The following is a 20,591-nucleotide window of genomic DNA, read 5'->3' as shown; positions in this document are numbered from 1 at the left end:
AACCCTGGAGTGTGCCTACAAAACTCGGCAGCACACCTGACCCCAGAAGGCACAGTGCATGTCACAGGTGCACTGGGCTGTACATTTGGGACAGCCATCAAAGGGGACCAGGTGTCCCTGCTACAGCATTTCCTTCTTGCCCATGCCAAAATGAGGCCTGGTGACATTTAGTTGCTCCCAGGAGCTCCCCTGCTGCCTTTGGGAGCTGTCCCCCACCCTGTTGCAGGAGCAAGCCATGCCCTTGCCTGCTCTCTCCTCCCTGCCTGGTTGGTGAGGCTGCCCCTTTGGAGCTCCCTCCCTGGCTCTTGCACCTTCAATCACCTCCTCCTCTGAGACACAAGAGCACACTGGGCACTGCTTCCCTGAGCCTCTCCTGGGCCTCTTCCTGAGGACAATCCTGACTCAGCAGCACAGAACCAGGACATCCTTGAACTCTCTCTTTTAGTTCCCCGGTTCATATCCACACTGACTGCCTAGCCCTCATGCCACCCTACCTTTCGTTTCTCATCCCTTCACATGGAAACATCTCCTACAGATCTTGAAGGTGTTTGCTAAAACATCCTTCTCCAGGAGGTGCCAAAGAGCTCAGCTTCCCAACCCCACATGGAGCTCCCCAGGACCTCCACGCTGCCCTCTCCCTTTACACTGAAACACCAACAGAGCTTCATGAACCTGAAAACAACCAGCACAGTATCAGAGAGCACAGTGGGAAAGGCTGTAGAGCGGCCATGTGGTGAGGTAGTTCTCTAGTGTGTGTCAACCATCTCAGTGGTGTTCAGCTGGCTTTCATGCTAATGCTAAGCTTAGAGAACACCCAACACTGATCCTTTGGTTTGTAGTGGCCAAGAGTCCACTTAGGATCATCACCAATGACGAGCCTCAAAGGGACCTCAGCGCTTAAGGACTCAGAGTGCTTTTGGAGTCTGTACAAATAGTCACGCACCAGATTTCTGCTGCTTGGCCCTCTCAAGAGGGCAGTTTGGGGATATCTTACAATCATGGCATAATGGGCCATGTAAGAACCTGTCCCACATCCCACTCTTCTTGACCAAACAGCAGTGACTTGCTCGTCCACTACTCTGTCTGCATCTCTCTAGCTCTACTGTCTGATTCTTTGTTGATTGTCCATGTGCACTCCAGGTCACGTCTTTGAGGATGAAACTCATGTTTGCAGTCGAGACACAGTGTGACACAAGAAAGAGTAAACAAGATGACTTCTGGGGTTGATTTGTGAAATTTATTAGGTAAGCATTGCTTCACATACACAGAGACACCAATGCATGGGTAAGATGCGAGCATGCATGAAGGGAAAGAGACATTTTGAGTCCTGACATGAAGTATCTTGATTGCCTAGGTAGGCATGATTTGAACAGTAACCAACAGAAGGTTGCCCATTCCTTACTTTGAGTGGTTTAATGCAGTGCTGGCAGGATTATGAAATTCCCAGACGCATGAAAGTCCCCTGGGCAGTCATCAGTGTCAGTCATGCTTGTGACCTGCAAGTCAAGAGGAGCAGACACAAAGGAAGCTGACTCTGGAGCAGGGACCTGCCACGGCTGCCCCGGAGTCAGGAGAGCACATCTAGCAGCAGCATTGCTTCTGGCAACCACACTTCTGCTGGCAGCAGCACTTCTGCTGGCAACAGCCCTTCCCGCAGCCCTTGCCGCATGAGCCACACGAGCCACAGCCACACGAGCCACAGCCACAAGAGCTACAGGAGCGGCGGCAGCAGCACACCACGGGGGTGCTGCAGCAGCCCCCACAGCAGCCGCGGCAGCAGGGGCAGCAGTTGGAGCAGCAGCCCACCCGGTAACACCTGCAGGTGGTGCAGCTACCACAGCCACCACAGCCACCACAGCCGCCACAGCCGCCACAGCCCCCACAGCCCCCACAGCTGCCACAGCTGCCACAGCCACTGCTGCAGCCACCACAACCTCCACAACCACAGCAACCCATGGTGTCAGTAGAGAGGACTCAGGTGAAGTGAGGAGAGAGGACTCAGGAGAGGTGAGGAAGGTGTGATGCTCCTCCTGCTGGGAGAGGCCCTTATATACCAGCTCTGGGAGCATTGACCTAAGACTCTGTTACTTCCCCATGGCTGCTGATGCAAACAGCACAGCCACATCTCACATGGCCACGTGTGCACTTCCTGCTGGATCCTCTGACTTCAAGTACTTACTAAATTTAGCCTTTACTTGTCTTTTTGAGCCATCGTTTATGTGGAACTGGTATCGACCCTTTTCCTCCTGTTGCTTTTTTGGTAATTGTGAGACAAAATAGGACTAGAATTTTTACAACTGACTTCAACCATTTTTACTTATATAGCACAAAGATTTTTGTGTTTTTATATCATATGTATAACCACATAATGATGATATGTAGCTACACTAAAGTTCCCTTCATACAAAGGAGAGCATTTTGGGAATTCTATGAAGGATGTTCCTGGCATAAAGTTGCATCCTTTGCTCAGTTCCTTTATCACAAACGAGGAGCTGGAGGTCTGTATGAAGGGTGGCTTCCACATTGTCAGGTGTCACGCCAGGGCACCCTCAGGGCTGCTCAGGGTGTTGCAGCATTCCACTTGTTTGCTTCAACCTTTAAGAGAGGACACATTGGCACTGTTGCTGACTATGCCTGGGTGACACCATAACCTCCACTCCTGAGCCCTCAGGTTCATGTTGCATGGAAGTGTGGCCATCCTCCTTGTGCTTCTGCCATGTGAGAACATCTCGCTTGTCCTTCCTCCATCCGTTAGCTCCCACCAAGTGAGGAAATTGGAAAGATCCCATCGGAAGCTGACTGCTTTTAAGAAATTAAAGATATTTATATGTGTATGTATATATGTATTCATGAGAAAGACAAAGTAACAAAAAGAGAGAGAGGGAGAGACAGAGACATTTTTTTGCTCTTCATTCCCCTTTGCAATGGCCAGAACTGGGTCACATAGAAATCAGGAGCCTGGAATCCCTTCCAGGTTTCCCACATTGGGGCAGGGGACCAACTTTGTGGGCCCTGTTTCTCTGCTTTCCCAGGCCCATTAGCAGGGCCTTGGATCACATGTGGAGTAGCCAGAACTCAAATAAATGATCATCTGGGACGCTGCCACCACAGGCAGCACTTCAGCATGCCACACACCAATCAGAGGCTAGCTCCTTGATCACAGGTTCCGAAGCCTTCAGAGCAGTGGGTGAATGAATTTCTTGTTCTTTCTAAATAACCCAGTCGCAGGAGCTACGTAATAGCAGCACGCCATAAACGGAGATGGACATAATCCAACCTATGGAGTCGCCTGGCTAGAGCAGGAGGATTGGACAATTCTCTCTCCCTTCTGAGTAGGATATCATCTGTTTGTGTCCTTGCACATCGGCACACCCAGGTCTTTGGCCTTTACACTGAATGACATCACCAGCTGTCCTGGTTCTCCAGGTTGCAGTTGGCAGGCAAGAGATTTAGCTTTCACAACTATATGGGACAATTCCCATAACAGAAATCTTTTTATACAAAAACACTTCAAAACATTTGTGGGAAAAGACAATTAAATTATAAGCTTATTTTGGTGCCAAAAAAATTGGAATCCATGTATAGTTTTCTCATAAAATGTCTCTTCCATGGCTTATGAAGTTCCTTGTATCCATATATGTGTTCTGTTGGCATATGTGTATTTGTGTGTGTGTGTGTGTGTGTATAGAAAGAGAGAGAGAGAGATGTTTACATAGTCAATCAGGTTGGAAAGGATCTAGGGTTAGGGAGAAGTGGGTGTGATTATTATTTCCAAGCTTTCTATTTCTTCTTTCCATTTCAGGGAGAAGGCAGAGATAGGAGGATAGGCCATACGCAGCCTCCCAACCATCCCAGTACCCAAGTATAGGGAAGGGCCACCAGATATCAACCCAGGATCACAATAGCACATGTTCCAAAGGTTCTGCCCAAATAGATGTAATAGTTTGGAAATGCTGTTGATCTTGCCGATCTATGAATGAGAAATCCCTTCCAATGACCATTGGCCGGCACAATCAACCTTATAGTCTCCAGTAGCCCAGATATTGGCTGTCGTCGTTTGCCTGGGGTAGTTGTCTATATGTTCTGTTGTTCATTCCCCGCTGTGGTACCAGATATCCTCTTCGGGCCCCTCATGGTAGCACATGAGCTACCATGTGCTGCATGTGCATCATGGTCTGCTGACCAGCACTCCATCCTCTGCACTGAGGAGGACCAGTTTTCACAGGTGGGCTCATGGACCTGAGCCAGGTGACCTTGGCCATGCCAGAGCCCTCCTCCCCATGGATCCAGCACTTGCCACACAAGCAGGTTGTTGGTTCTCTTAATGACACATTCTCACAAACACACCCAGGGGAGTCATGTTTTGATCTGGATTTTTCACATGGATTATGTCAGGTTAATTTCCAGTTCCTACTAAAGAAATATTAAAAATGACTTGGAGTCTAGCACAGTGGCCTAGCAGCTAAAGTCCTTGCCTTGCATGCACCAGGATCCCATATGGGCACCGGCTCTAATCCGGGCAGTCCCACTTTCCATCCAACTCCCTGCCTGTGGCCTGGGAAAGCAATTGAGGACGGCCCAAAGCTTTGGGACCCTGCACCCACGTAAGGGACCTGGAAGAGACACCTGGAGTCTGGCTCCTGGCTCTGGATCGGCACAGCTGTAACTGTTGCAGCCGCTTGGGGAATGAATCATTGGAAGGAAGATTTTCCTCTCTGCCTCTTCTCCTCTCTGTATCAGTTTTTCCAATACAAAAAAAATAAATCTTTAAAAATGACTTGGGAATCCAACTACTCTCCTTTATTTTTTAAAAAATTTTATAAATTTTATTTTTTAATAATGATTACATGGTTGATCAGGGTGGGAAGGATCAAGGTTTAAGGAAAATTGGGTGAACCCATTGCTTCCAAATTTGCTATTTCTTCTATTGTTCCTGGGAGAAGGGAAGAGACAGACGGGGAAACCACTCATGACTTTCCACACATCCCAGTACCAGGGATGAGGAACCGCCACCTCATATCAACCCACAGTCTAAGTGTGTACATATTCCAAGGGTTCTCTCCAGTTGGTTGGATAGTTCTGAAATACTGCTGATTTCACTGATCCAAAGATGATGTCACCCTCCCAATGTTCATTGGCTCCATTCACCGAGATATTTTGCTATCACCGTTTGTTTGGGGTAGTTGTCCAGTTTATTCTGTTCTCCTTCTGCTACAGCACCAAATGTGCTACCATATTCTCCTTTTACAACAGGGCTTGTGTCCACTGCTCCTCCTTTTTCATTAAGTAAGACATATTCTTGCAGGCGAGTCAAAGTACCTGGGCCAGGCACCCCAAGCACTGCCAGATTCCCCATCTCCAGGGCTCACAAACCCAACATCCACCTAGTAGGCAGGCCCCAGGCCCCAGGACAGGAAACCCAAACCCCGTTGAATCCCCCACCCCTGGGGCTCATGAACATGACATCCATTCACAGGTAGCCCAAGGGCCCAGGCCACACAACCTGAGCCCTGTCAAATCCCACACCCCACCTCGAATGTGGACCTCTGGCCCCAGGTCAGGTAACCTGATCCATCCGAATCCCCCACCCTTGGGACTCACAAACACAGCACCCACCTAGTAGGTGAGCCCTGGGACCCAGGTTAGGCTACCCGAGCCCTGCCATATCCTCCTCCTCCGGGGATTCACAAAAGCAAAACCCATCTAGAAGGCAGGCGCCAGGATCTGGGCCAAGCAACCCAAACCCTACCAGTACTCCGCAGCTCAGGAACCGGGACCCCAACTGCGTAAGTGCGCCCCAGGCCTGAGTCAAGCCACTGGAGTCCTGACAGACTCCCGCCCCTGGGACTCATGTATCCGGCCCCTGCTGGGCACAGGCTGGCATGACTAGCCTCACCTCAGCATCTGCAATCTTATTGCACAGCCTGGCCTAGTCTAGTCTACGCCCTTTCCAGCTCCTGCTGGTGGGTACTGCAGCCTATCCCAGCCCAATCTGATTGCTGTCCCGGTCCTAATGTGAACTGACTGGTGTTGCGGCCTGATCTGGCTCCTCCTGCCCCTGCCCTGGTTTTCAGATCTGTCAGTGGGTGGTGTGTGCTGGTGTGTGCTGGCATAGACTGGTCTGTCCCCAGTCCTGATCCACAGGTATGCCTGCCAATACTGTAACCTGACACAGTCTGGGCTGCTCCTTGCCTTGCTTCCTGAACTCACCTGCAGAGACTACGTCCCAGTGAGTTTCCCAAGTTCCTCCATCTTTTTCAAAGCAGAAAGCCAAGAAAGAGGCATGGTGCCATGGCTGTACTGAGCCTCCCACTCTATATCTTGCCTATGCTATCCCAGCTTCAGTCACTACATCTTGAAGATGGGTCTCTGTACAAAATAGTTCACTTCCAGTTGATGCTGTTCTACGCAAAATTCTGGACTATAATCTTTCCTTGTGATTGTATGGTAGTTTTCTTCCTTATTTCAGGGTAAAGCCAGAGCAGTTAACTACATTCACTGTCAAGTGCACCATGAGCAATTCGCAATTCTTTTTCCCACACTATCACCCAATACATATTTCTTCCCAACTCTCTAATCTCCAAGATTTGCCTGTTTGTATTGAAAGGGATTCAGTTACTTCCACCTTGATGTGCCTTAATATTTGCCCATGTGTATTCCATTTGGCATATGTTGCTGAACAGCCCTGTTAGGAGGGACTGACCCAGTAAGTACTGTAAGGTCACAGTGGGGTGAATCTTGAGTGTAGGGTATATTCAGACATGTATGTAAAGAAATGTAGATGTATGCAGCTAGCAAGAGTCAGAGTTACCTACAAACTGATCTTCTTAGAGGGACTGGAAAGAATGTATTAGTTCTTTTTTTTTTTTTTTTTTAATTGTGGACACTGAGACTCATTTTTTCTTGATGTCACGAATCTTAGGTTCAGCACCATCAGATTGTTTAAAGATTTTTTTTTTTTGCATTGGAAAAGTAGGTTTACAGAGAAAAGGAAATTTAGAGAGAGATTGATCTTCTATCCTCTGGCTCACTCTCCAAATGGCTACAATGGCCGGAGCTGAGCTGATCTAAAGCCAAGAGCCAGAAGTTTCCTCTAGGTTTCCTTCACAAGTTACAGGGTCTCAAGGTTTTGAGCCATCCTCCACTGCTTTCTCAGGCCACAAGCAGGGAGCTGGATGGGAAGTAGAGCAGCCAGAACAGCAATCAGCAACCATCTGGTGCCTCTTGTAGTCAGTTTTAGCCAATTGTGTCATTGCACTGGCTAGAAAGTCCTTGCCTTGCATGCACCAGGATCCCATATGGGCACTGGTTCTAATCCCAGCAGTCCCGCTTCCCATCCAACTCTGCCTGTGGCCTGGGAAAGCAGTGGAGGACAGTCCAAAGTCTTGGGACCCTACACCTGTGTGGGAGATCCAGAAGAAGTTCCAGGCTTATAGATCAACTCAGTTCTACCTGGGTAGTTTATCAGCCGACAGAAGATCATTCTGTCTGAATCTCCTTCTCTCTGTATATCTGCCTTTCCAATAAAAATAAATGAATCTTTGTTTGTTTTTAGAATGGAGTTGGAAAAATCTGCAGATTTTTGGCAGCCACTTCTACAACACTCCTTAATGGGACTTCCCAGCACAGGACTGGGAGAGCTTGGGCAGCATGCAGCATCAGAGCTACTCCTGGAAACAGAGTTCACGTGCAGACTTTCATGGGGACCATGCTGATAAAATAGTGGAGGTTTGAGAGCTGGTGATTAGTGTGGACCATGCTTCACGACAGGAAGTAACAACGGAACCAGGACTTGCACGGGAAGGTCCAAAATAGTGATCAGTTAAAAGGTTTTTGTCAATTAACCTGCTATTTGGGATACCCACATTTTGTATCAAAGTGCCAGGGTTCAAGTCCAACTTCCATGTCAATGCAGCTTCTTGGTAATGCACAGAATACCCTGCAAGACAGCTGATGACAGCTACAATACCAGGGACCCTGCTGCCCATGTGAGCTACCCAGGTTGAGTTCCTGTGTTCCAGCTTCAACTGGTCCAACCCTTGGGGAGTGAACCAATAGATGGAAGATCTCTGTGTATGTCTCCATTTCAAATAAAATGGAATAGAGAAAGGTAAAAAGGATCATTGCAACCTCTCAGCCTATTAGAAAATGGTCCTCAATGGGCCAAAAGCAAGGTTGTGAGGCAGAAAAGAACCATGATCTGGGCATGTAATATTCTCTAAGTGAAATCGCCATAGGACAGACATCAGGGTTTTTCCGGTAAGTAGTGTTTTTCTGGATCTGCTACTTAGTAGGTTATAAACACACACCTGTTGAATACTTTGATCATGTGATTGATTCGATTATTCAGTTATGTGCCATCCATGTCTTTTCATTTTCTTGAAATCCTTTTTGTCCCAATCATTAATTGCGAGTGGGGGTATCCCTAAGAGGTGTCAATGTGCTCATAGTCATTGGCTCCCTGCTGCACAGTGTAGTGGCAGTGAATTCTCATGAAGAGGAAGCTCCATGAAAGCACATGGTGGTTCCTACCTCCTGCAGGTTCGTGGTTGAATGTCTTATACCAAAGCTATGCCATGATGGCTGAAGAAATCAGGACTGAGTCCTTCAAGGTCACCAGCAGGTCCCAGAGCACCATACTTAATCTTAATGACACGTTCCCTCAGAAAAGTGCATAGGAATCCCTATAATTACCCAACGACTAAATTAGACTCCTACACAGAGATCAAGCAATGGGATCTTTGCTTTTCTTGGAAAAATAACATCAGGCAATGATCAGTAGTTAGTCAAAGGGCATCTGCTTTTTTATTCACCTACAGATGGGTGCCAGGTTGGTTTGGCTCCATCTGGGTAAACAACAGTCCCAACCCCCCAATCAGCAAACTCATAAAACACAGGTCAGTGGGAACCCCAGGGCAACCAAATGTGTGACCCATTAATCAGCAGCATAAGTTTCTATATAAAACACTGTTTACATGCTGTTACATATAGCCCATACCAAATATGCGGAGGGTGCTGTTTAGTGCATCTATCATTTAACCTTCTGCTTGTTGTTTTAGTGTGAACGATAAACATCTAAGCAAAACCTAACCAAATCAGAAAGTTGTTAAAAGCTGTTGTCATTAGGCACAAGATAATACAGGTGACAGCAAAAAAATGTGCACTTCTGCTAAAAGAGAGGGTGATAACATGATCAGGAAATGCACGTGACAAAGCTATAGTCTAATAAGAGAAGAGTTGTGCTGAAGTAGTGACTGGTGGAGTTTCCTGTGAATATTGAGAGTAAGCAGAGAAGTGACAAGTTAATGTGTGAATGGAAATCTGGGCTTGAGTAGCTTAGAGCAGAAGATTTGAGATCCTCCTCAGCTAGTTGACCCTTAACCAAGACCTCATCTTTTTATGCTTTCATTCCGTAACAGGAACATTCCTACAAGAGCAGTAGTTGTGGAATGCAAATGCAGAAACACAGACAAAACACTAAGATGAGAGCTTCGGATATGGGAAGCACTTCATTAACGTTAGCTACTATCAGCAGTTTAAAGCGGGCACGTGTTATAAGGAAAAATTCTGTTCAGCAGCCAGAAATGAAAGAAAGCAACTTGCCTCTAGTAACAATTTTATCCAGGGGAGTTGGTGGTTAGTCAAGCTGGAAACAAAAATGCAGTCTAGTCCTGGATTTTAGACCTTGGAGAATCGGATGCTTCTTCCGTAAGTCAATAATAATTAACACGGTGACAATGATACTTTAGAGGGATATGTTGAAGTAGCTTGTAGGATACATTAAAATAGGAAACCTGGAGAAAGGCCAGTTAGGAGACTATCAGTGGAGGATTTCTCAAATGCAAGCAATTCTATCGAAAATTTTCTTCATTATTTCTTCATAATTGTTCTCACGCTCATGATCACAAGAAGGGTAATTCTTCTAAGGACGTAGAGGACAGCAGTCACACAAGCTGAATTAATGCCTCGTTACTCTTCATTGATGGGACACGAAATTGCATAGCCTGTTTACCAAACACTGCGCTGGGCACTGGCCTTGGCAGGGGACAGAGAGGTGGTCTGTAAAGGTGGCTAAAAGAGGTCACTTCATAGGCTGATAGGAAACTGAGCAGATTGTCTTAGTCCAATAGCGCAGAGTTTTATGCAAAGGGGTCAGGTAATGAGGTCTGTCACAATGCTCTACCTCTGAGAAAGACAATATCTGAGTAAATCCTGAGGAATGAGAAGGGGCCCCCTACATCAGAGATCTCAGGTGCCTCACCCAGTCACAATCTACCAAGCATCCCAAAGCCCAAAAAATATAGTCCCTTGATTGCCAAGAAAATCAAAGCTGCATTACAAGTGTCTCTTCCGTCATGCTTCAGCTTTCTACTTAGTAACAAATTGTTTGTGCTCTTATGATGTTCTAGGCACAGTTCTATTTCATAGTTCTCATTAGACTAAGTTCTTAAAATCACCTTCCAAAAGCCTTTGAATACACTTCCTTATTCAATGAAATCTCTTTTGTTCCTGCAACCATTGTTAGGATAACTTTCTTGTTTATTTACAACTCCTTAATCTTTTTTTTGAGAGAGAAAGTAAGAGAGATAACTCTCGTCTATTGGTTCACTCCCCCCAAAAAACTACAAGAGCCCAGGCCCAGGATGGAAACTGGCCAAAACAAGGAAACAAACTCCACTCAGGTCTCACGTGGATGACAGCAACCCAATTACTTGAGCTAAACCTGCTGCCTCCAGGGTCTGCATTCGCAGCAAGCTACAGTCAGAAACGGAAGCTGAGACTCAGACCCTGGTACTCAGATATGGAATGTGGGTATCTTAACCACTAGGTCAGACATCCACCCAAAGTCTTCAAGATCACCAGTGCCTATTGATAGGAATAGCAATGGAATAGCCAGTTTGTGCATAACTTCAGGGAGAATATTCATTTAGCTCTGCATAGAAATAACAGCGGTGGACTAGGCAAGGAATATTTGGATGTTTAGTACTCTACCCAGAGCCAAGGCTAAAATGAAGTGAATGAGACACCTGTTTGGAGTAAAAAATTAGGATGACACCAAAAACTCAAATGCAGAAATTCCATAATGATCAAACCATCAAAATCTTATATAAAGACAGAATTGGACTCCACACAGCCTAATTCAGCCTCCCCATCCCACACACTTCTTTCTATTTCACAAGAGTTTGCTACTGACCAGGTATTTAAAGGACACCAGAGTTCCACAAACATAAACATATCCCTCCTGCTATTAAAGATTGTGCCAGGAGAAAGGACACATGGGTGGCCAGGAATTCAAAAATCTAAGGTCTTAATTCCCACCGGTCATATTTCCAATTACATTCCCAATAAGGAATATTTTGGGAGGCTTCTGTCATGAACACTGTGCCAGAGTCTGAAAGACAAGGATGAGCAAGATATTACCCACCAACGCTGCACTCACAGACCACACAGCCTGGAACTGAAAAAGCCAACTCTGACATCAAGCAGACCAAACTGAATCCTGGCACCACCATTCAGTGCCCTTTCAATCGTAATTTCTGCTTTTTTTTTTTTTTTTGGAAACAGCAAGTGGACATACCTGCTATTAGGATTGCTGGTAGGACCAAGTGAGCTGAAGCTTGCTGCTACTGTCATTATCATCTCACTGGGTGATCTGATGGTCCACTCACCCAGCTGCCTCACCATTCTATGTGGGCTCACCCTCCACTTGTGTTGAGTCCACTCACTTAATAATCAGTTCCTTTGTTTAAGCATTGTAGTTTAGGCCCCGGTCACCAGTCACGCCTGTCCCAATCGCTATGTGACTTCTAGTCTGTTTGTCTGCTTCATGGCTCTCTTCTCTCCCATCCATTCTCCCAGGCAACCAGATTGATATTTTCCACAGAACATGGCTCCCCTCCCTCTGAATCCTCCAAAAAAGTTTTTCATGGTGTGGAAACCTATGAGTGAGTATTTCAGTGACCTGCCCTGTGCTCATGTCCCAGCCTCATCTTCCACCACGTTAACCCTCCTTCAGTCCTCCAGTCACACTGAGTTCAGGTGGCTGCAGCAGTCACACTGCCCCTGACTAAAACAGCCCTCCACAACATCTCCTGACACATGGCTTCATCTCTCAGGACTTGGCTCAAATGTCACCTACTGCTTAGAAGTCCAGGCTAGGTACTCCATCTGTACTTCCATAATGTCCTGAATACTCACAACTGTGGCATTTCTTACATCACCTAGCAGCTATTATTGATGGATTTATCTCCCCACTAGACTGTGCACAATGTAGAGCGAGGAGCCAGAGCTTGCTGCCCTCCCTATTCAGCATCTACTACAGTGCATGAACCAACTGTTGAGATTCGTTCTGGAAGCTGAATAGGCAGACATCTCAATGGAACAGAATAGGAATTGTGTGTGTGTGTGTGTGTGTGTGTGTGTGTGTGTGTGTGTGTGTGTGTAAAATATATAGAGAATATCACGCAAAGAAAGACAATCTATGTATAGTTTCTTGTTCATAAGTAATAATAGTAATACATACTATACCCTTTTTTTTTTGATGCCACAGAAACAAAGCAGGCTCTGGGAGCTCAGAGGTAAAGATTGGGGAAGTTTGATGGTAGTGGGATTTAAGCTACATCTAAATGGCCTTGAGAGTATTCAGGAGGTAAAAAATGTCTTCTGTTCAGTCTGTCGTGAGACTCAGAGTGAATAGAGCAACTTCAAGAAGCCTCTTCTGCAGACATGTGTGAAGAGAGTTACCATCCTTCCCATGTTAAGCATCAGAGGACACTTACATCCCATCAGTAACAGGTGGATGAAATACCTGTCACCTGGGCAGCACAGTGGGTGCCCCTGAACATCTTGAATCTGCAAGCTAACTAACTCCACAGGCCATCAGACAGGGGAAGGACAGCCATGTGAGGGCAGTTGTGTGTATGAACTTGGGAAGATGAAGGAAAAGAAGGAATGAAACAGCTTGGTAGCTGTGCCTTGCCACGGGGAGTCCTGAGGAATGCAGGAAGTGTGCAGAGAGCGTGTCAGAAGAACTCACCACCCGCCTCTTCTCTCTTGAATGGGCACACGAGCAGGATGCAAATGTAAAGGGAAGGTAGCCCTGCTGGTGGAGTGGGACTGAAGGGACAGCTGGGTGACCTAGGCTAGCGCACACTGTCCTCAGCTGGGGAACAGCATCCTGAGGGCGCACCTGGGAAGCTACAGCATGAAACAAGAGAGAGAAGACAGGAGCTGTGCGAGGCCAAGCCCGGCAGCAAACCACGGCCACATGGACCCCCGTAGCACTCGAGCCCCAGCCTTGGCTACAGCTTCGTGGTGGCTTCAGCAGTCCCTGGGTACCCTTGCTTTGTCGTGCATAGGAGATGGAGGCCATGCACATTCTTTCTTCCTTTGTGCACATTCCAGAAAAATTCTAGAAGGCAAAGACACTCCACTTTGGACGCACCCGCAAGAGGCCCATGGGTGAGCCCAGGACAGAGGCCCTGCAGGGCAGTACCACAGGCCATGAATCTCCAGGATGCAGGCTCTGGCCACATGGTTGGCTTCAAGAGGACGCAGGAATGTGAGAGCCAGAATTGGCCTCAGTGCAGGGGACAGAACAGGCAACTAAGGGACTGATAGAAAACAGGACGAAGCAAGATTTTAATTGTGCATCAAGTCATTTTATTAGAAAACCACAAAAAGCAAACAAAGCAACAGAAGACACTGCACATGGACAGTGATGCTGAAATCGCCAAATTCAGGCTGAAATCTTTATTACCAACAAATAAACTCTCTGGGTTCTCAATGGCTCTTACATTATCTGGTTCTTGTGTCATCCATTTGCTGGTTACATATTTGTTTCATGCTCTGCGGTTGAGGGGCATTTGTTCAGAACATGAGTAAAGGAATACCAGTCTCAGAAGCACAGATCAATAGGCCTGAGAGGCACTAGGAGGTAAGCTGAGACAGCATAGGAGAAGGGATGGACTGCACAGGACAAGTTCTTACCAGTAGGGGAGAACCTGACCACTAGCCGCTCGTAAGCCAGGCTGGCTCTCCTAGCAGCAGCATTGCTTCTGGCAACCACACTTCTGCTGGCAGCAGCACTTCTGCTGGCAACAGCCCTTCCCGCAGCCCTTGCCGCATGAGCCACACGAGCCACAGCCACAGGAGCCACAGCCACAGGAGCGATAAGAGCGGCGGCAGCAGCACACCACGGGGGTGCTGCAGCAGCCCCCACAGCAGCCGCGGCAGCAGGGGCAGCAGTTGGAGCAGCAGCCCACCCGGTAGCACCTGCAGGTGGTGCAGCTGCCACAGCCGCCACAGCCGCCACAGCCCCCACAGCCCCCACAGCCACTGCTGCAGCCACCACAACCTCCACAACCACAGCAACCCATGGTGTCAGTAGAGAGGACTCAGGTGAGGTGAGGAGAGAGGACTCAGGAGAGGTGAGGAAGGTGTGATGCCTCCTCCTGCTGGGAGAGGGCCTTATATACCAGCTCTGGGGACAGGAAAAGGGCCACATGATCACTTCCTTTTTGTTTGTTTTTTGTTTTTTATAGCAAAGCTTTAGGCTCTTGTTTTTCTTCCACTAGATGCCTTTAGTCTCATTAAGTCACCTATTTTCAGGCTAAATTTATCTCTGTCACACCTAGTAAGAGCAGTAAGCAGAGAAGCTGTAGCTATTTTCAAATACAACAAGTCTTGGAGGCCCTGAATCATACATCTGCCTGCTAAGGTTTTCTCTGCTCCCCAATAGTGTTTCAGGGAACTCACATATTTCTCTCTCTGCCCATCTCCAGGGAGAATTCCTAGCACGTGGGAACTAGAGAAACTAACAGAAAGAAGGTAGTTGCAGGGCAGATGCCTGGCTCACCTGTTCAGTCTGTTCTTGGGATAGTCACATTCCATATGGGGATGCATTGCTTCAGGCCTCAGTTCTGCATCTGCATCCAGCCTCCTCTATGTGCACGTGGAGGCAGCAGAGGAAGGCTCTAATATTTGGGGTCCTGCCACCCACATGGGAGACCCAGATTGAATTCTTGACTTCTAGCTCTTTTGGCCTGGCTCTCGCGCACACGTTTAGAACAAGCGAGCGGAGAAGAGATTTTTGTGTCTCTCTGCTTGCCGAACAAATTGAATCAATGAATGGGTTTCTGAAAGTTAGATTGCAGCACTGTCAATTCCATCATCCCACTTCAAGGCCACCGCAAGCCTCCAGAGGAGTGGCTAAGTCTGGTTGACCACCTGAGAGAACATCAACACGAGCCTCAATGAAGGGAGTGCCCAAAACTGCCCTCATCAGGAGGCCTGCAGTCCACCCAGGCATCTCCAGGACCTTCTCCTCCTCACATTTCTGCCTCATCATTCTTCCTGTATGAGTCACAACTACAGGTCTAATCTTGATGAGAAAGCTGCCCAGAAGGCAAGATCAAGTGAGGTGCCAGAGGCCCTTTTGGAAGCTCCCCCCACAGCGCCCCCCCCCCCCCCGGGGCCTGACTGCAGGGTTAGCTGAGGACCAGAAAGGATGCCAGTCTGCAGAAGGGAGTAGTCATCAGGGGCTTCCCAACATTCATTTGGTAGAACACCAGTTGTGTGGAGAAAAGGTTTAAATATATTTGGGAAATAATCAAGCTACATAAAGCCAAACAGGCTTTTGGAAACTGGGGTCTCCTCAGAGGCTCTCACCTAACACATACTCTGCCACTCCCTGAGGGAAGGGGAGTATGCCGCTCCCACCCAAACATTTGACCACTGAATTTACTTTTGATCAGTGTCCAGGTGAGAGTGCTCCTGGCACTGTCCTGTGTTCACATTTGTCCTTATTATTGTTTATTTCAGAGACACAGAGTAAACAGAGCTCTCCCATCCACTAGCTCACTCCTCCAATGCCTGCAGTGGCCAGCGCTAAGTCAGGTCAAAACCAAGAGCCAGAAACACAGTCCACATCTCACATGTGGCTGGTGGGAATTCAGTTGTTTGACCCATCAACACTGTCTTCCAGGGTCCACGTTAGCAGGAAGCTGAAACCAGGAACCAGAGGGACTAACTCCAAACACCTGGGTACTGCAATGTGGAATACAGGTCTCTTCCTTCTGCTCAGATTTGGATGGTGCTGCAACAGAAGAGAGCAAGGATGCAGCAGGGTTCTCTACTCTTCGGTCTCAGACATAGGTAAAGCCTGTGCCTGCACGACCGTCACTCCAGCTGAGCACTGAGTCAAGTCCCTTTCAAAAATAAATCATCTTTACAAAAAACTAAATTAAAATTTACAGCACTAAAATATTCTACAATAACAATACAAACCATCACCTGCCCACAGGCACATGTATTTTGGATAGAAGCAACTACATTTTCTAAAATATATTTGGTGAATACATGGGCACTATTTTACATTTTTGCACATCTTCAATTCCTAGCTTCATTAAAGGTGGGTGAATTTTATTTCTTATGCATTTAATCTGGTATGCCACACACTGGTTCATTTCCTACAGCCCCACAATAGCCAGGACTGGGTCAGGTAGAAGCCAAGAGCTAAACACAAACCTGGATCTCCCACAGGAGAGACGAGGGCTGACAAATAACCCTTCAACTGTCACCTGCTGCCTCCCAGACCACATGACAGCGTGGGGCTGGAATCCAGAGCCAGATCTGGGACTTTAGTATGGGGTGCTGGCATCCCAAGTGTAAGCTCACATACTGTGCCAAATGCGCATCCCTGTATAAACTTAAAATGCCAAGCCTTGCTTTTCAAGTTAATATCTTACAATTGTTTGCAACTTACCTTGCTTTGAAGAAGGATCCTAGCATTTTTATCCATCTACACAAATATTCATTTGGGTACTAATATAAAGACATTAGATTTTCTTCAGACTTTGGATGCTTCTGCTTTACACCGCATCCCAAAGTCTATGTGATTTTGTGTCAGCTCTATTTTCAACCCATCATTCTCTCCCAACAACATAAGACCAGCCTACCCAACTGATGACAGCCTTAGGGTAAGACCCACTACCTGCTGGACAAAACACTCCATGTCCTTCTCTTTGCTCATCCAAGGCTTTGTCATGGTATTTAGGGGCAAAGGTTCTTAGCCTTAATGGAATTGCAATGAATTTGACTTTGGGAGAGTGACTTCCGCCAATGAAGCTGCTGTATATCTCCATTTGTTTCTTCCTTCATGTTCCTTTAACATCATCTAATAATTATCTTCAGGAAGATTTGCTTGCTATCAGATTTGCACACTTTCGTTGCTTTTCCTTGGACAGGTTTATCTTATCCTTAAATTCTTCCATTTGGTTTGCGAGAAATATTCCTTGCAAAATATTGATTTTTCTTTCAAAGACCTTTATCCTTCCAGGACTTCTTATTACCTCTAATATATTGAAATGATTTCCTCAAACAAGACCTTGCACAGGTTTGATTTTTTTAAGATGTATTTAATTTTTTTATTGGAAAGGCGGATATACAGAGAAGAGAAACAAAGAGGAAGATCTTCTGTCAAATGGTTCACTCCCCAAGTGGCCACAATGGCTGGAGCTGAGCAAATCCGAAGCCATGAGACTCCTCTGGGTCTCCCACATGGGTGCAGGGTACCAAAACCTTGGGCCATCCTCAACTGCATTCCCAGGCCACAGGCAGGGATTTGGATCAGAAGAAGGGCCACCTGGATTAGAACCAGTGCCCATATGGGATCCTGGCGTGTTCAAGGCGAGGACCTTAACCGCTGTGCTACAGCACCGGGTGCAGGTTTGACTTAAAACCCGTTGAATAGACACACTAGATACTGAATTTGATTCTTAGGATGACTAAAATTACCATGCATAAGTGGGACACACACAAAGCAAGAGGCAGATAAAACCAGAATATGGAATCGTTCCACTGGAAACCTCAATGGAACCTCGAAGGAGGATGAAAAGGTTTGATCGCTGAGAGCAAACAAAAGAAATACATGGAAAAGCACAGTGTTTTCACTTCATATTTCATTTAGCTCCACTTCCATTTTTTTTTATATACAGAAATGAACTTGTGTGGAGCTGCAGGAAAAACAAAAGTGAATGCACCCAGCAGGAAGCCAAAAATGGGAAGTATGTGTCCAGCATAGAGAGTAGGCAAAACAACAACAAGGAAGTGACTGTGCCATGTGCCAACCAGAGCTGGTATATAAGGCCCTCCAGGCTAATGCAATCATCACACCTTCTTCACCTCTCCTGCATCCTCTCTCCTCACTTCACCTGAGTCCTCTCTACTGACACCATGGGTTGCTGTGGTTGTGGAGGTTGTGGTGGCTGCAGCAGTGGCTGTGGGGGCTGTGGCGGCTGTGGGGGCTGTGGCGGCTGTGGGGGCTGTGGTGGCTGTGGTAGCTGCACCACCTGCAGGTGCTACCGGGTGGGCTGCTGCTCCAACTGCTGCCCCTGCTGCCGCGGCTGCTGTGGGGGCTGCTGCAGCACCCCCGTGGTGTGCTGCTGCCGCCGCTCCTGTAGCTCCTGTGGCTGTGGCTCGTGTGGCTCATGTGGCAAGGGCTGTGGGAAGGGCTGCTGCCAGCAGAAGTGTAGTTGCCAGAAGCAATGCTGCTGCTAGATGTGCTCTCCTGACTCCGGGGCAGCCGTGGCAGGTCCCTGCTCTAGGTCAGCTTCCTTTGTGTCTGCTCTTCTTGACTTGTAGGTCACAAGCATGACTGGAACTGATGACTGCCCAGGGGACTTTCATGCGTCTGGGAATTTCATAATCCTGCCAGCACTGCATTAAACCACTCAAAGTAAGGAATGGGCAAGCTTCTGTTGGTTACTGTTCAAATCATGCCTACCTAGGCAATCAAGATACTTCATGTCAGGACTCAAAATGTCTCTTTCCCTTCATGTATGCTCGCATCTTACCCATGCATTGGTGTCTCTGTGTATGTGAAGCAATGCTTACCTAATAAATTTCACAAATCAACCCCAGAAGTCATCTTGTTTACTCTTTCTTGTGTCACACTGTGTCTCGACTGCAAACATGAGTTTCATCCTCAAAGACGTGACCTGGAGTGCACATGGACAATCAACAAAGAATCAGACAGTAGAGCTAGAGAGATGCAGACAGAGTAGTGGACGAGCAAGTCACCGCTGCTTGGTCAAGAAGAGTGGGATGTGGGACAGGTTCTTACGTGGCCCATTATGCCATAATTGTAAGATATCCCCAAACTGCCCTCTTGAGCGGGCCAAGCAGCAGAAATCTGGTGCGTGACTATTTGTACAGACTCCAAAAGCACTCTGAGTCCTTAAGCGCTGAGGTCCCTTTGAGGCTCGTCATTGGTGATGATCCTAAGTGGACTCTTGGCCACTACAAACCAAAGGATCAGTGTTGGGTGTTCTCTAAGCTTAGCATTAGCATGAAAGCCAGCTGAACACCACTGAGATGGTTGACACACACTAGAGAACTACCTCACCACATGGCCGCTCTACAGCCTTTCCCACTGTGCTCTCTGATACTGTGCTGGTTGTTTTCAGGTTCATGAAGCTCTGTTGGTGTTTCAGTGTAAAGGGAGAGGGCAGCGTGGAGGTCCTGGGGAGCTCCATGTGGGGAGCTCCATGTGGGAAGCTGAGCTCTTTGGCACCTCCTGGAGAAGGATGTTTTAGCAAACACCTTCAAGATCTGTAGGAGATGTTTCCATGTGAAGGGATGAGAAACGAAAGGTAGGGTGGCATGTGAGCTAAGCAGTCAGTGTGGATATGAACCGGGGAACTAAAAGAGAGAGTTCAAGGATGTCCTGGTCCTGTGCTGCTGAGTCAGGATGGTCCCCAGGAAGAGGCCCAGGAGAGGCTCAGGGAAGCAGTGCCCAGTGTGCTCTTGTGTCTCAGAGGAGGAGGTGATTGAAGGTGCAAGAGCCAGGGAGGGAGCTCCAAAGGGGCAGCCTCACCAACCAGGCAGGGAGGAGAGAGCAGGCAAGGGCATGGCTTGCTCCTGCAACAGGGTGGGGGACAGCTCCCAAAGGCAGCAGGGGAGCTCCTGGGAGCAGCTGAATGTCACCAGGCCTCATTTTGGCATGGGCAAGAAGGAAACCGTGTAGCAGGGACACCTGGTCCCCTTTGATGGCTGTCCCAAATGTACAGCCCAATGCACCTGTGACATGCACTGTGCCTTCTGGGGTCAGGTGTGCTGCCGAGTTGTGTAGGCACACTCCAGGGTTCATCTGTCCTTTAAGTAGATGGAAATGTGAAATGAACAGAGGTGCAAACCTGCAATGACTACTGGGAAAGCAAGCAAAGAGTGTGTAGGGCTGAGTACAGGTGATGAGCAAAGTCACATGAATGAAGGATGAGGCAACTAAGCTCTCCATGCTTTTACTGCTCTTTTCTGATGGGCTGAGTCTTGTTCCACACAAATACTGACATCTGGACAAGATCACTTGCAGGAAGTCAGAATGTGATGACCTTGGTAGATAGGGTCCTTCCAAGGGTGGTTCGGTTAGCATGAGGTCAGTAGGCTGGGCTGTGATCCCACTGGCCTGAAGTCCTCCTAAGAAGAAGAGATGGGATGCAGATATACATCAAGCGAGGACCATGTGAAGATGCAGCCCAGGATGGAAAGATGCTGTCTAGAGTCCTGGGAGTGAGTCCTCAGAATGCCCAAAC

At 47.5% G+C, this 20,591-nt stretch overlaps 3 protein-coding genes across 3 annotated transcripts; 1 reads left to right on the top strand and 2 right to left on the bottom strand.

Moving 5' to 3' along the window:
- Positions 1-1,562: 1,562 nt before the first annotated feature.
- On the bottom strand, positions 1,563-2,119 carry LOC131480326 (small cysteine and glycine repeat-containing protein 5-like). Its single transcript, XM_058664262.1, has one exon. The coding sequence runs from the start codon at positions 1,954-1,956 to the stop codon at positions 1,582-1,584; it is 375 nt and encodes a 124-aa protein (XP_058520245.1). The 5' UTR covers positions 1,957-2,119; the 3' UTR covers positions 1,563-1,581.
- Positions 2,120-13,977: 11,858 nt separating this feature from the next.
- Positions 13,978-14,378, bottom strand: LOC131480325 (small cysteine and glycine repeat-containing protein 7-like). Its single transcript, XM_058664261.1, has one exon. The coding sequence runs from the start codon at positions 14,376-14,378 to the stop codon at positions 14,040-14,042; it is 339 nt and encodes a 112-aa protein (XP_058520244.1). The 3' UTR covers positions 13,978-14,039.
- A 3,856-nt stretch (positions 14,379-18,234) lies between these two features.
- On the top strand, positions 18,235-18,558 carry LOC131480330 (small cysteine and glycine repeat-containing protein 9-like). The gene has a single exon (XM_058664278.1). The coding sequence runs from the start codon at positions 18,235-18,237 to the stop codon at positions 18,556-18,558; it is 324 nt and encodes a 107-aa protein (XP_058520261.1).
- The last annotated feature ends 2,033 nt before the right edge of the window (positions 18,559-20,591 follow it).

This window comes from Ochotona princeps, chromosome 5 (genome assembly GCF_030435755.1).
Source record: "Ochotona princeps isolate mOchPri1 chromosome 5, mOchPri1.hap1, whole genome shotgun sequence".
NCBI classification, from domain to species: Eukaryota; Metazoa; Chordata; class Mammalia; order Lagomorpha; family Ochotonidae; genus Ochotona; species Ochotona princeps.
The sequence above is the reverse complement of the archived record's forward strand: the minus strand, read 5'-3'. Positions and strand labels throughout refer to the sequence as shown.